The sequence below is a fragment of the Meleagris gallopavo genome, chromosome 17 (genome assembly GCF_000146605.3).
Source record: "Meleagris gallopavo isolate NT-WF06-2002-E0010 breed Aviagen turkey brand Nicholas breeding stock chromosome 17, Turkey_5.1, whole genome shotgun sequence".
NCBI classification, from domain to species: Eukaryota; Metazoa; Chordata; class Aves; order Galliformes; family Phasianidae; genus Meleagris; species Meleagris gallopavo.
Window position 1 is genome coordinate 7784110 of NC_015027.2, and position 14459 is coordinate 7798568.

At 38.2% G+C, this 14459-nt stretch overlaps 2 protein-coding genes across 5 annotated transcripts in view; both read left to right on the forward strand.

The window, feature by feature from the left end:
* LOC100539371 (glutathione hydrolase 5 proenzyme) overlaps nt 1–438 on the forward strand; it is a 17866-nt gene extending 17428 nt beyond the window's left edge. Inside the window, 1 exon segment of the mRNA XM_010720307.3 lies at nt 397–438. Within this exon segment, the coding sequence (XP_010718609.2) occupies nt 397–438 (42 nt within the window).
* On the forward strand, nt 28–14248 carry MED15 (mediator complex subunit 15). 4 transcript variants are annotated; one of them, XR_004161603.1, is made up of 12 exons: nt 28–1764; nt 7097–7239; nt 7516–7643; nt 8214–8348; nt 8693–8756; nt 8921–8987; nt 9392–9552; nt 9719–9885; nt 10733–10831; nt 10944–11983; nt 12561–12607; nt 13979–14248. XR_004161603.1 is itself a non-coding variant. In XM_010720311.3 (10 exons), the coding sequence occupies exons 1-10, from the start codon at nt 1534–1536 to the stop codon at nt 11078–11080; spliced, it is 1332 nt and encodes a 443-aa protein (XP_010718613.1). In that variant the 5' UTR covers nt 28–1533; the 3' UTR covers nt 11081–13736. The 4 variants fall into 4 exon arrangements, 2 of the variants coding, with proteins under 2 accessions (XP_010718613.1, XP_019476637.1); XR_004161602.1 differs by having other exon boundaries at nt 13983–14248; XM_010720311.3 differs by lacking the exon at nt 13979–14248 and having other exon boundaries at nt 10944–13736.
* Nucleotides 14249–14459: the final 211 nt, after the last annotated feature.

Consider the following 14459-nt stretch of genomic DNA (forward strand, 5'->3'; position numbering starts at 1 on the left):
TTCTTTTTTTTTTTTGTTAGGGTTTTGTTGCTTCACCAGCTCTCATGTTGATAAAGTAGCTCTTCACTGTACTTTGTAGCATCCACCTGTGCTTTGTGCCAGTGCTGGGTTGTTGTGTTTGCTTGTGGTGGCTGTTGCATGCTGTGTGTGTACATGTGCATGTGTGTGTGATGTCTGAAGCACTCTCATTTGTTTCTCTTTTGAAATCCTGTCTCTGACCATCCCTCTGTGCCTGGATGGAAGGTGACTGCATTGCGCTGTTGTGAACTAACAGTTGTGCTGAATTTGACACTTACTTTCTTTCAGTTTTCTTTCCTTTTTCAGTTCTTGCTACGTTGTATTTAATTTTATTTATTTTTTAACAATTGTAAGCACATGCATTCTCTGACTCTCTAGACGTGTCGCTGGCTGCTTCAGTCCATTTACATGGAACACTAAGCAAGAATGCCCTGAGTCATTCACTGAAATGAGACTTCTTTAAGTCCTAGGTTAGTTAGTGCCTGTTAGTTAGTGCCTTGGTAATGTATACACTGGAAAAAAAGTGGTCCAGATAACCTCACTGTAGATCTTAAAAGTATAAACAGTCCAAGTTACCTGAATGCTAACTCAAAAATAAGCTATATTTCCCATAAATGTTTATTTCACTTTAGCTCAGAACATATCTGGTGTGATACTAAGTAATGGAAGGCTATACAGTTATATATAATCTGTGTTTTGCAGACTGATGGGTCTGAAAGGCACTTCTAGATGTTGCAGAGTAGTGTGTGCCTAATGCTATTTTAGAATACAAATCTAATGCTCACTTTAATCATTTAAGATAAATGCTGATACTTCAGGGTGTGCTCAGTCTGTACAACTGAAGAATCAAATAGTGCAAGAATGATCTTGAGGCAGATGTGGGTTCATAAGAGAAAATCCTAGTGTAGCCTGATAGTACAGGAGTGGGTATCTGTCCAAATGCTGGAAATTACAAGGATGTATTTCATTCATTCTATGAGATACAAAAGGAAGGAAATAGCTTCTTCAAGTGCATGTCTTTTTTGTTGTTTTGTAGTGTTACAGAATCATAGGTTGCTCTGAAATTTTGCTAACTGTAGGTCAGCTCGTTGGAGCATTGCTGTTGGCTGTGGCTCCTGAACTGTCTGCTGTATTATTTGACAGTGGAAAGTGGCAAATGCAAATACTGCTAAATCCTCTGAGACCACAGTGAGGGAAAGTACATCAGAAACCTATGATGTTGGAGAGGCAAAGAAGCTCATATGGAGTGCTTTTGGCAGCAGTCTTAGAGCACTTATTTACAATAATTGTAGAAATTCAAGCCGTCAGGCAAGATTTGGGAAAAACTCTTCCTGCAGATGGTAGTGTTCTCAATCCTTCACCTACAAATCTGACCCTACGTATCAGCGCTTTCAGGGTATCTTAGAAAGAATCTAATGAATTCTAAAAGGGATAGAAGGGATGTAAAAAGAAGCTTGATTTATTAGCTAGCGTCTTAGGCTAACCGTTAGAGAACAGCTCACTAACCTGCCCTTCATGCTCCCCCTCCCCCTAATTCCTGGAGGTTGCATGTGCTTCTCATCCTGCCAGTGCACTGCATTTCTTGTTTTGCGATTACTTTTGTCTGTTGTCCCTCTGTCCTCAAAGATGATCACCGCACCTATGGCCCGAGGTGGGATGCAAATAAGACCACGGTTCCCGCCTACCACCGCAGTGTCTGCTACACCGCCAAGCTCCATTCCTATGGGCGGACAGCAAATGCCACAGGTATTTACTGAGTCAAAGCACGTTGTGTCAGGTATTGCACAAAGCGTTGGATGTGTGATTGTATAGAGCTTGCTTTCAAGCAAGGGGAAGTTCACCTTTTCGTGGAACGGTAACTTGGTGGTGTCAGGGTATTGGGCTGTTGAGCTTTTTCACGGATCCTTTTTCATTTCAAACAGCAGGCTTTCTGAGGGTGTGGGATATCAAAGTGGTTCCAAGAGGCATAGATCTTTCTTATAACGCTTACAACTTTTTAATGTAGCTGTTTCAAGTCAACAAATTAGAACTATTAAATTTCTGTTTAATCTTTGTCCATACTCCACAATGAGTTTGCATTTAGGAGAGTCTCCAGAAGTGTTGCAATGTACCGTAACGCACTGGCTGAGTTGTGTCCAGGACCTTAGTTGTCATGTATTTGTACTCTTTACAAGTGCCTCTTGCATTAATAATAACCTTAGCTCATTTCAGTTTGAATATCAACTTGGCATGTAATCAAGGTGTAAGAAAAATTGAGTTCTCTTCCTTCACAGTTGCGAAGGAGAAGCTACCAGAAGGGCTCCACTTGTATGAGAGAACCTGTGTAGGCAGGTGGGCAGCATCTAGCCAGGTGTTGCTGAAGATGCTTGAGGTCAGAGTACTGCATTTGCCTGGTGCAGGTTCTGGTCTTCTAAAGACCCCACAGCCATGATTTGCAAGCAAAGTCCGTCATTTGAGGGGAGCAAAAGTGGGGAAAACTAGAAAGAAAGAGAACTGAGTTCTTACTAGTATGTCATAAAATGAGGCACTGCTCAGCTGAACTCTGCAGTTTGCTCAACTCTGTCTAATTGGTGCTGGTTTACATATACATCATATTATAGTGGTGGAAGAATGTTCAACTGCATTTTTAAACTCTGGTGTTTGTGAACCTAATGTCTTGTTTTCCTAGATATTAATTTTTAAATTTAATACCAGGTGTGTAGTTTTACTTAACGCTATTGCATTTTGCTTGTAGGTTTAATGAAGGTTCCTTCATTTTTGCATTTTTGTTTCCTTTGCAATCTTTTCTGGGGGATGTGGAGCATTGGAAACTGCTTCTTATTGCTGCTGCATCAGGTCTAGTAGGCACAGCCTTTTTTTGTCGTTAGTTTGCTAAGGTAGTTACAATGACCAGAAAGATGGTGCAGGAGGGTACACCTGTCATTTCTGGTTTCAGATGTGCAATCATTTCAGTGCAGGTAACTTTATGTTAACTGAAATAAAACCCAGGCATAGCTTTTGAATCAAAGGAAAATTTGCTAAGAGCTTAATTTGCTGTAGCAGTTTAGATTGTGTGAGACAATCATTTTTGGACTGACCTGAGGGGGCTTCTGTTAGATACTTAAGTGTTAGATTGGCTTATATTCACTTCTAGCTTTAGTATTCAGTGCCATAGTGCTTTATTGCTGTCATGTCTATGTTTGTGGAGGGGCTTTGATTTCCAAGTGACTGTGGAAAATGATATAGAAAATTGAACAACTAAAGAAGACAGAAGAAGAAAGGAAATCTGTTTATGAAAGTAGGTTATAAACACGTGGTAGAATGGGCAAGTGAGTAATTGTTGGGAAAAGCTGCTCTCACATATCATATCATTTGACAGCTCTGAATCAGTGTGAATCTCTAGTATTCAGTGCCAAAACACTTTGCTCTAGTTCCAGGTGAATTAACATTTGGTACTGTTGTCATTTACACCTTAGTTTTGTAAAATGCTTAAGCAATAGTGTCTGCTGGATATGCTGTCGTTACCATGTCATTAGAGCCCTTGCAGCTGTTCACAGTAGGAGTAAATGGCTGTAGCATACATCTGGTTATTAGTCACTCAGAATCTAAAGAGTCTGTCACCTCTGACTACAATTCAAAAAATCGCTTTAGACTCCGTACAGATGGTTCTAAATGTCCTCTCATTTTGGAAAAGAATCTTGGTGTTATCTGGAATCTCTTTCAACAAAAGAGCCAGATGTTATATCACTGTTTTGTGACTATTTGTTTTCATTCCATTGACAAGTTTTTTCTGTCCTTTTATCATAAAGCTCAGTTAATTCTGCAGTGGTTTCTTTTTTATTGTTGTCTGGTTGCTGGTTTCTTTTGCTATTAGTCTCCTTCAGCAAAAGAATATACTCACTGATATGGCATTACGTTCCACTACCTCCTGGTCTTTCAGCATGCCAGAGAATTAGAAGTGATTTTTTTTTCTTATCTGAAGTTTGTTTTTCCCTGAATAGATATTAAACATTAACTACAGTCAGTATTAACAGCACTTCCTGAATAACTAAGAAAATTTTTTTATACAAATATGGAAGATTAATTTATCTAATTACCAAAGCAAAAGCTATTGTATTAATCCCAATCTTTCTCCTGTGTTTCTAGTGTCAAAACTTTCAAGTTCTCCCTACAGATCTGTTGCATTCTGCATTAGCATGGGCTTCATGATTGATGCAGATATCTTCAGCAGAATACAGAACCTAGGAAAAAAAAGTAAAGCATTTAAATAAAGCAAGGGATGTTGGCCTGACTCAGAATATGGAAACCTTTATCTGAATTCCTTTGGAGCTCTGCAGTGGTTTCATTTTGTCACAAAAATGCAACATAGTGGTGAGCTTTTAAACCCAGTTTGCAGCAATGGAGGCATGGCTGTACTTACTGGCTTAACATTGAAACTGTAAGTACAGTAGTGGAAATGCTTTCTGGAGTTTTTCTTTAAATTAAATGTTTCTGTTCTTCCTCATTATTACCCATCACTTCCTTGCTGCAGTCTCCTTTTCCTTGCTGGATTCTGCATATTGTATTAGCTTATTTCTGAGAGCTTCTGAGAAACTCACTGGCCCTGTCTGATGCTGTTCCTTGCCCAAGACTCAGTTAATTGGAGATGGTCCTCATAGCTAAGTTCATCTTCCAGTATGATGTACTCTAAATATTAAGAATAGCTTTGATTTAGTGGATATTATTAAGTGAAAGCTTCAGTTGTGCAAGCCTAAATATATTCTGGACAAGGCTTCATAACACTATGGTTTCATATGGTGTTCAGGTAACTGCAGAGTTACTTGGTGCTCAGTGGGCTGTAGTATCTGCCCTTGAGTATGCTTTTGGATGCATAAAATCTCATCCTACTGTGAAAAAATGCAAAATTGCATTATCTTATATATGTTGGAAATGAGGGGTACACAAGCTGTCTAGTAACCATGGTTTAACTCTTGAGTTAAATGAGGAGCTAAATGAGTTAATTGGGTCTAGACCTCCAGAAGGAAGTTCTCTGCCTCCCCTCTCTGAAGTGATTATGTATCAAATGAACTGCTTTCAAAGAATCATAAGGAAGTTTGGCATTGCATACTTCTGAGTCAGTTGCTGAAAAGGTTTTATGTAATATTAGGCTCTGAAATGAAGCTAGCAGAGAGCAAACTTACTGCAAGAAGGAAAGCTGTTTGCCTATGGTTATACTTAATGAGGAGAGATAATACTATTAAACAGATAACAACACTAATTCATTTTATGCTTATGTGCATAATGTAGTATGCTACTTATTTTCTTTGCTTTTCTGCATTTGTAATTTAATGTGAAGGGATCTCGACGTAGCAATAGACACAGAAGCTTAAATCTGGGTAAAAACCTTAATGCAGCCTTTCTTCTTCCTTCCTAAAACACAAAGATTTAACTTCTCAAAAGTAATTTTATGTAACCAGCCTCAGACACGTTAAAAAGGCCTGGTTTTCAGGGAGTGCTGAACCACTTAGAAGTGGTCGTAGTTTGGCTCCACAAAAATGGGTGCAACATCTGTAGGGTAAGTTCTAAATCTTACTGTTTAGAAGAAAGTCAGGAATTGTTTTTTGGGGTGTTCATACTAACTTCCACGTGATGTTGAGGTGGTTGATTTCTGTGAGAGCTGGACTGCTTTTCCAATTGCAGAGGAGACACAGGTTGTTAAAAAAAATCTTGTTGTGGATTTTTCAGTTTGGTAGAAGAGATTCAGAACGTAATGGAGTGACTGAAGATTTTTTTTTTCCTTTAAGTAAAAACAGTAGTATTTCAGGCTGCATTTGTTTTTAAACTGATTTCATGGATAATGAATTAGCATCTTCAAGTTCATTAGTTTTATATTTGCACCCAAGTGAGGTTTGCTTTGGCTTGTAATGTATTTACTTTCTTGCATAGCTGTAATATGGTATTCCAAGAAGGCATATTGTGTCATATTCAGCATCCTCTGAAAGTGGGTGATTAAGATGGATAGTTAACAAACAAGTGAAGGACAACACCAAACTTGCAGTGTCCATGAAGTGTTGGGCAGGTAGGGACCTATGTTTAAAGATGGTTTATACTGATGGAATGATTTGTTGATTCATAAAGGTGCTAATTGTTAACTCAGGTATTCTGTAAGTCACTGAATAGGCTAATTAAACACATCTTCTTATATGTGTAGCCTAAGGCCATAGAACTCTGCACTTGTCTTAAACAAATGTGCTCATATAATATCTGCATCACTGTACCATACTCCTGGTCATAATAAAGGGTTTGGGTTTTTTTAGATGGTTTTAAGTGATGAAAGGGAAAAATGGCTGTGAAATGAGCACAGGTGGGAGATTGCTCTAATTTGAACACCTTCTGGCTATAGTACTTTATAGTGTGCAGAATAAACTTCATTGTTATCTGGAGTTTGGTGCTGTTCTGAAAATTTCTTATTTGTCTTTTTGTCCTTTAGGCATACCTCATCTTTCTCCAAAGGTCAGAAAGCTGCTTCACTTTTTTCCACCCAGCCATTCAGTTTATACTGTTTCTCTCTCCACTCTGATTTGCAAAGCTGTATGAGACATGCTGGTGGTTTGGTTTACTTAATTGTTTTTCTTCTTTCAACATGAAGAAAACGAGTTGAGAAGCTACAGTTAAATCTGACAGACCTTTGAAGTCTATAATCAAAATTCAAATGCAAAGTTGTTTTTTTTTTAATGATTGCTATTTCAAGTTAGAACTCTTTCCCCCCCCGCTTTTCTTTACCCTAGTTTGAATAAAGCACAGGTTTTTCAGGTGGCACTTCTGACACTTTAATTGCAGCATGTTGTTTGGGAAATGAAAAACAGTCATTGCACAGTTGTCCAAATTGCGTGCAGTTTTAATTGTTATTTCTGCTAAAGTTAATAGGAAGTACTGCCATAAAGGCCTCAACAGTGATACAGATGGAACTGTTTCATTATGGAGAAGAACAGGAAACTAACATTTTCATTTCTTATAGGGCTGAGGATATGCTTCTCTCCATAGTTAAAGCCTGTTAGTTAGGTTCCCATTGCATTCTCCCTTTTGTTGTTGTTGACCTTATTCTTTTTCCACATTTCAGGTCAGTCAGAACAGCATTACCATGATGTCATCCCCATCTCCTGTCCAGCAAGCTCAGACACCCCAGTCAATGCCTCCACCACCACAGCCACAGCCATCTCCTCAACCAGGCCAACCAAATTCTCAGCCAAACTCAAATGTCAGGTGAGCTGGACTGTAACTTCTGAAGGTTTTCAGAAGCATTTGACATACCTTACACTGTTTCCATTGAAGTGTATAAATTTTAATGTGAACTTTGTGAGAGTGTAGGGGGCATTATGCCAAATACACTCTGAAAACCCCATGTATAAGAAATCCATAGCAAATCTACTACTGGAGCTCCAAATTGCTATAGCAACACTTACTGAAAGTGTATGTTTGCAGGCTGATCATGCTTCCTTGTCAGACTCTGGCAGATTTGTTTTTATTCTTATTTTTCAGCTCTGGCCCAGCTCCATCACCCAGCAGCTTTCTCCCCAGTCCATCTCCACAGCCATCCCAGAGCCCAGCAGCTGCACGAACACCTCAGAACTTTAGTGTCCCATCCCCAGGTCCTTTAAACACTCCAGGTGAACATGAGATCTATATCACAGACCATGAATTGGGGTATATTTTGATAACGGATTTCCTAGGAATTATTCCAGTTATTATTTAGTATGACATAAATATTAAACAGCTCTGCTGAACAGCTAGCATTACGAATAGTAGGCATGTTGTATGCATCACGGTGCTCTTCTCTGTCCCACTTGTAAAAAGCAATTTCTGATTCTGTGAGTTAACATGCTGACTCTACCAGTGTTGTATGTTCTGCAGTTTATAAAGTGCGGGCTGAAGGAAAACTGCAGCAAGTTCTGTGTACTGATTTAATGTTTAATGTACCAGAGTGAGGCAAAATGAGAATCTATGAAATGAAAGTATGAAATCTTTGGACTTTCTCAGGAGGAAAAAAAAAAAAAGGTAGTAATAAATGGGAATTGCTGCACTGTCCACAGAGCATGTTGTTATTTCTGCAAAAAGCTTAGAGGACTGGACAGGTACTGAAGCTGTGGAGTGCATCATGAACTATGGTTTGGGAGGTTGCCACATTTCAGATCTGGATTCTCTTATCCATGCAACATGCAGTCTTTACTTCTTGCTAGGAAACCCAAACTCTGTCATGAGTCCAGCCAGTTCTAGCCAGTCAGAGGAACAACAATATCTGGAGAAACTCAAACAGCTATCAAAATACATTGAGCCACTCCGGAGGATGATCAATAAAATCGATAAAAATGAAGGTGAGTTTCGTTTCATGCATTTCTTTGTCAGCTCTCTCTTATAATGGAAGAAACAGTACATCACCTTTTTATGATGGTTTCTATTCCAGTCACAGCTAACTCTTTTACTAGGAAGAGTGGGTAAAATCCTTAAATACCTATCAGTTTTCCTTCATATTTGATGTTTTTGGGATATGTTCTGATAGCTTATGCAGTGGGTATTCTTAAACACTAGACAAAAGATCTATCTCACTATTTTCTTCAATGTTTGCTAATATTTTCTCTTTTAACAGCATCATATGTTTCTGTCTGCAAGTATGGTAGTTGTCCCCATAGTCAATGTTTGTCTCTTGATATTTTTTCAGATAGAAAGAAGGACCTGAGTAAAATGAAGAGTCTTTTGGATATCCTGACTGACCCTTCAAAACGGTAACTTGTCATTTTCAGTGGATAAAAGTTCCCTACTTATTCCAGAAAGTTTTTGTTTAGCATCTGGCCATGTTGGCACTGAAGTTGCTCTTGGGGCTCAGGTAGCAGAAACACTTGAGCTGAGTTGCCCCTTTTGTGGTGATGAACTTTGTCTTCTTCTGCAGATGCCCTCTGAAGACACTGCAGAAATGCGAAATTGCACTGGAGAAGCTAAAGAATGATATGGCTGTGGTATGTAATGCTTTGCTTAATAAAAGATAAGCAATCAATTCAAAAAATCTTATTTAATAACTTTTTGTGTTGCTTATTGCTTATGCTGTTACGAATTCAGTTGAGGTTGGACAAAATAAGAAAACAGGAAAAAAACAGACAAGCTCTTCATATAAATCACCTTGCATGCATCTTTTAATGGAGCTTTCAAATTCTTGTGTTTTGAGCAAATATTAGAGTAATTCTTTCTATGAACTTCTGCAGCTGATTTCAGGAGAAAGCTGCAGACTTATTTAATATTACTGTATGCAGTTTTGAGAATTCTTTGCATTTTGTGCATTGAAAGTTTACTGCTGTAAAGTTTTGCAGAATGTTTTTACTTTTGGTGATAATTAAGAGAAAAGGTGGGGCTTTTGTGTTTTTAGCCTACTCCACCACCTCCCCCAGTGCCTCCCACCAAACAGCAGTACTTGTGTCAGCCACTTTTGGATGCTGTCTTGGCCAACATCCGGTCACCAGTCTTCAACCATTCCCTTTACCGCACCTTTATGCCAGCTATGACTGCCATTCATGGTCCACCAATCACGTATGTATCATTAACTAACTGCTTCTTTATTCCAACTGTTGAAAGAATGGGGATGGGTTAATGGCAAGATGTGAGTTGTACCTTTTCATGCCTGTAAAATGTTTGGCAAATGTAGTGTTGGCATAACATTTTCACCTGGTTCTATTGTGAACTGTATTTTACATAGGGCCCCAGTTATCTCCTCTCGAAAACGAAAGTATGAAGAGGATGACAGACAGACTATACCAAATGTGTTACAAGGGGAAGTTGCAAGATTAAATCCTAAATTCCTGGTGAACCTGGACCCCTCCCATTGCAGTAATAATGGCACAGTTCATCTCATTTGCAAACTAGGTAAGAAGAAACTGAGGACTGAATTCAGAACTTAGGGTTTTTTTTCTGCTGGCTGAGTCTTGAATCTTGCCGACCTGTGACTTCTGCATGAAGTCTGTAGTAATCAGTGTCACAGAACAGCTTAATCATGACATTTCTGTACAGCCTGCCTTAGGTTACCACCTGGAAATTTCATTCACAGTTGACCAATCCTTTACTCACTCTGAGGCTGTAACCATTAATCTCATTGAGTGTGTAGAAAATACTTGTTGCTAGCAACCTTCTTGATACCTGATATGTGAGACTTATTCCAGCATCTAGGATAGAGCTGGAAAAATGGTGAGTTAATTTTTTGAAGGGTCTATCAATTTGTACTAACCATGACTGATGATTATATATGTTTGAAAAAGGAATTCAGACCACATCTTCCTTGTTCCTTCTCAGCTGAATGAGCAGAAAGTGTTGTAGTCTTACTTTCCAGATGGGAATCCAAGCAAAGCAGATTCTTTTTCATCCCCTTTATTTGGGAAATCTGAACTGTTCTCATCTTGAACATCTCGAGCTACTACAGGAGGCACCTAATCCCTCCAAAATGAGATGTCATAATGAATCTTAATGAATGCCAGCTGATGAAATGATTGGCAATGTGCAGAATTGCTTAAGAGATAGATCTGTCTTTGCCAGGCTGTCCTTCCAATAAGTGAAATTCCAAGCAACGAGATTTCCATTTTTGTTTTAAAACAGTACACCCCTTGGCTTCTTCCTGGGGTTGAGGCTAGAAACCGAGCTGAATTACATATGAAAAGAATGTCCATACAGGAAAAAAAAAAAAGGCTTTATTCTGATGGAAAATGTGCTTGCATTCTAGATGACAAGAATCTTCCAAATGTCCCACCACTACAGCTCAGCGTTCCAGCGGACTATCCAGATCAGAGCCCTTTGTGGATAAAAAACCCTAGGCAGTATGGTATGAGGATTCTAGCATGGTATTTGGGGGCATGTGTGTATAGTAATATTGGGGAAATGTGAACATCTAATGTAATTTTTTTATAAATAACTATTACTTTTTTTCTTCCCAGCAGCCAATCCCTTCTTGCAGTCAGTGTATCGATACATGACTTCAAAACTGTTGCAGCTTCCAGACAAGCATTCAGTCACGGCACTCTTAAACACCTGGGCACAAAGTATTCGTCAAGCCTGCCTCTCTGCTGCGTAATATGTCACTTTCTAAATCATGAAGCAAGAAATCAAGTCTCAACAGCTGGCCTTTTCCACATACCATTTCTAAAGTCATAGGCATTTTGGGGAGGTTACTTCAGAAGAAAGAAGCCTTACATTTTTTTGTTTCTAGGTGTCAGGTTCTGTAGAGGACCTGATAATAGTTCTAGATTTCATGCTTTTTATCTTCTGCCTCTGTGGACTTCTGTCAGCATTTTCAAATATGCAGAATGTGTATATATGGTTCTCGAGACTGTATTAGGAGTTTTTATCGTCTTCTTAGAGAAGAAATTATTTGTGGACTTCCATCAGGGAGTCTCGTTGGTGAAAGAGGAAGCAGGGAGAGAATGCCCTAATGTACTTCAAAGTTTGCTGAGTGCCAGTATTCCTTTCACACTGTATGTTTTGTGACCTGATACTCCCCCAGAAATAAAAAAAACTGCAAGTAGAACATGCTTGCAAACTTCCTAGTGTTTGCAGGAATCTTTTGTCTATCAGCTTTGCCCTGCCCAGGGTTGGGATAAATTATGGTCTTTCTGGATATTCTCAAATGTGTGAGATGAATCAGGATAATTATATTGGTGGGGGGAAATACTAAACAGAAGGAAAAAAATATTTTCTAGCTTATTTTAAATGATACTTTGTATAAACAGGTTTTGGTTAGCATGGACCACAGTTTTCTTGTTCCGAAAGTGCAGCAGTTAGAGGAGATATTAATGTGCACAATGACTTCCCATATAAGTAAATGTGTGTGTAGAAGTGGTGGTGAAACAACAGTTTAAAGCTGTAGTACCACAGATCAATCCAGCAGGCTTGTAACCATGTCTTCTTTACTAATGGAATAGTCAGTCTGAGGCATCTGACTTGGTTGGAGGAGTTGATGCAGTTTAGTTGCTACATGGTGAGTTTTGTTTTCTTTTGCTTCCTTTTTAAGAGAAAAGGACAAAAAAAGTAAAAGCCAACAAAAAACCACACCACACAGCTCAGTAGCAGATCTGACAACTATTATTTTGTGCCTTGAGCAAAATACAGAGCACACAGGTTGGTTGTCAGCTGCTGTATTGCTGTGCACTTCCAATGAAAACACTTGCCATGAATAATGAAATTTGTTTTCTTTTTCCCCATTCTCATAGTTTGTTTGCTCTTATTTTCTTAGTGCAGAAACAAATTCAGGTTTCAGATGTTCCAGTTATATCCTATTTTATCTCCCTGTGTTGTGCAGCAAATCTTAAAGAGCAGCTGCACTTTCTCACAGTAGCGCCAAGAAATTGCATTGACCTTCGTAAATGTGTGATGTCGTTGGTTTTAGTATCTTTTTCAGTGTGGGTACTTAGTAACCACTAACTGAGGCAGCAGAATGCTATCGGTATTGTGTACATGAACTAATGCATTATCTGTTTGTTTCTATTGTAATAAATTTATTATTATTCCTGTGTTGGATGCTAACATTATACTACTCTTCCCATGTTGATCCTCAGATACCAGTTCTGTTGCATCCCTTGGATGATGGTTACTTTGTTCTAGGGTAAGTGAAAACTCACACACTTTGAGGGTTAGGAGAAATCAAAATGGCTTTTCATTTCAAGCAGCACCATCTTTATGCTCCTCATAGTAAATTACTTGAAAGACCTGAGCAAGAGGTTAGTGATTATGTCTGCAAGAGAAGATGCAACTTTTTAACCAGTACTGTTACATGGCTGCTTCTTAGAGCAAAAGAACCAGTGGCATTAATACAGTTCTGCTGGACGGATGTTTTCATCACAAAAACTTTGGATGCTTATTGAAATACATAATTGACATAATCCAAGAAATGAGGATGGAGCTGTTTGGTTTTTTTTTCTTCTGTACTTTTTTTTAAGCATTGCTAGGGTCTAAAGTTGCAACACGAATGACATTTCTGAATTTATTTAAAATCTATCTGGAGATAGATGCAAAGCACACTATGAATGTCCTTCAGTTTTCCAGTATTTCCTTTGTGCAGTGTGGCTTTACTTCAAACAAGATATAATGAGGTGTTAGACTTAGTGTGGTGTAGGCATTCTAGCATACTGCAGCATCTCAATTAAGAAATAAATACTGAAAACAGAAAATGAATCATGTGCCTGCAGCATGTCAAATTAATAGCTGGATATTAACAAATAGTTTGTTTTGATGGGCAAATGATCGTAAAGTGTTTCTGAATCTTGTTAAATATAAAAACACTATTCCCAAATTCTTGGAAAGATGCACCAATAAATTAATGTTAATGTTTGGGAACTTTATGAACTATCAGGGGCACTGTGAATACAAAAAACACGTTATGAAAAATTCAGGGATTCCTGCCTTTTAGAATAACAGATATGTTGTGAAATGAAAAATACAGAAATCTGATCCTCTCATTTCTTCAATAAATAGCATACAAAAACAGTCATAATCAGCTTTTAATTGAAATGAGATGCTAATAAGAACTGAGGAATTTATCATAAAACTACAGCATTAAATGTTCAAAGCAGTCATAAGCAAGATGAATAATAAGTTTTGACTTCTAAGTACTGTTTGAAGGTGGTTTGTGTTTTGTTTTTCATTTCAGTGGTGGCAAAACATTTTTGTAATGGGCACTGGAGCGGCAATCAAACTGATAGCTAAATAAATCTTACTGTAATTGCCTGAAACCATTTCCTTTTAGCTCAGTACCTTTCTTAAATTAAGAGTTTCTGTCCTACTGATGAGCTCCTTTGATTATTTGATGGAATGTCTTACCTGGCTTTTGGTTGGCACTGAAGTGGTTGGGCATAAACAAGAGAGAGTTTTTGAAATTAGTGGTCTTTTTGCATGGATTCAGCTGAGGGAGTGACAGGGCATTATTCTTCTTTTTAAATTCTTATTCTGAAATGTCTTTCCCTTAATTCTCTTTGAGCCAGGTGATCTCACAAGGTTATTCTTCAAGCAGTCCTACTTCTAAAGGAAGAATATTGGAGGACAGAGACGAGTTCAAATCATGCAAGAAAAAAATATTATTTTTTATAGGATTTTTCAAACTAGAGTGAACTTTGTGGTAAACAACTGATTCTATTATGTAGGTGCTGTTTCTGTTCTTCAGGTACTCACTGTTTTCTAGGAGCTTTCCTGATAGGCAGTTTTGGCAAGCATGTACCTGTATTACTGAATAAAAATGTTTGTACATGTATATTTTTGTTACTTTGCTGAAGAAACAAAGCAGTGATTGTGATGTAGCCCTAACTTAGTTTGGAGAACAAACTTAATGAATGCTACGGTTGAGGTATCTAAATGTGTGCAGGTTATTTTGAAGATAGAGTCCTCCACACTACAGCATGGAATAAGTTGAATTATAGATCTGGATAACATAGTAAGTTCATAGAACCCCTCAACCCCTCTGA

What these genes read in the sequence shown, in the direction of transcription:
- MED15 (XM_010720311.3), top strand. Translation starts at nt 1,534, where the DNA reads ATGCTCCCCCTCCCCCTAATTCCTGGAGGTTGCATGTGCTTCTCATCC. An exon ending in GCGGACAGCAAATGCCACAG is followed by an intron (nt 1,765 to 7,096) that starts GTATTTACTGAG and finishes TCCACATTTCAG; the next exon opens with GTCAGTCAGAACAGCATTAC. An exon ending in AAAAAACCCTAGGCAGTATG is followed by an intron (nt 10,832 to 10,943) that starts GTATGAGGATTC and finishes TTTTCTTCCCAG; the next exon opens with CAGCCAATCCCTTCTTGCAG.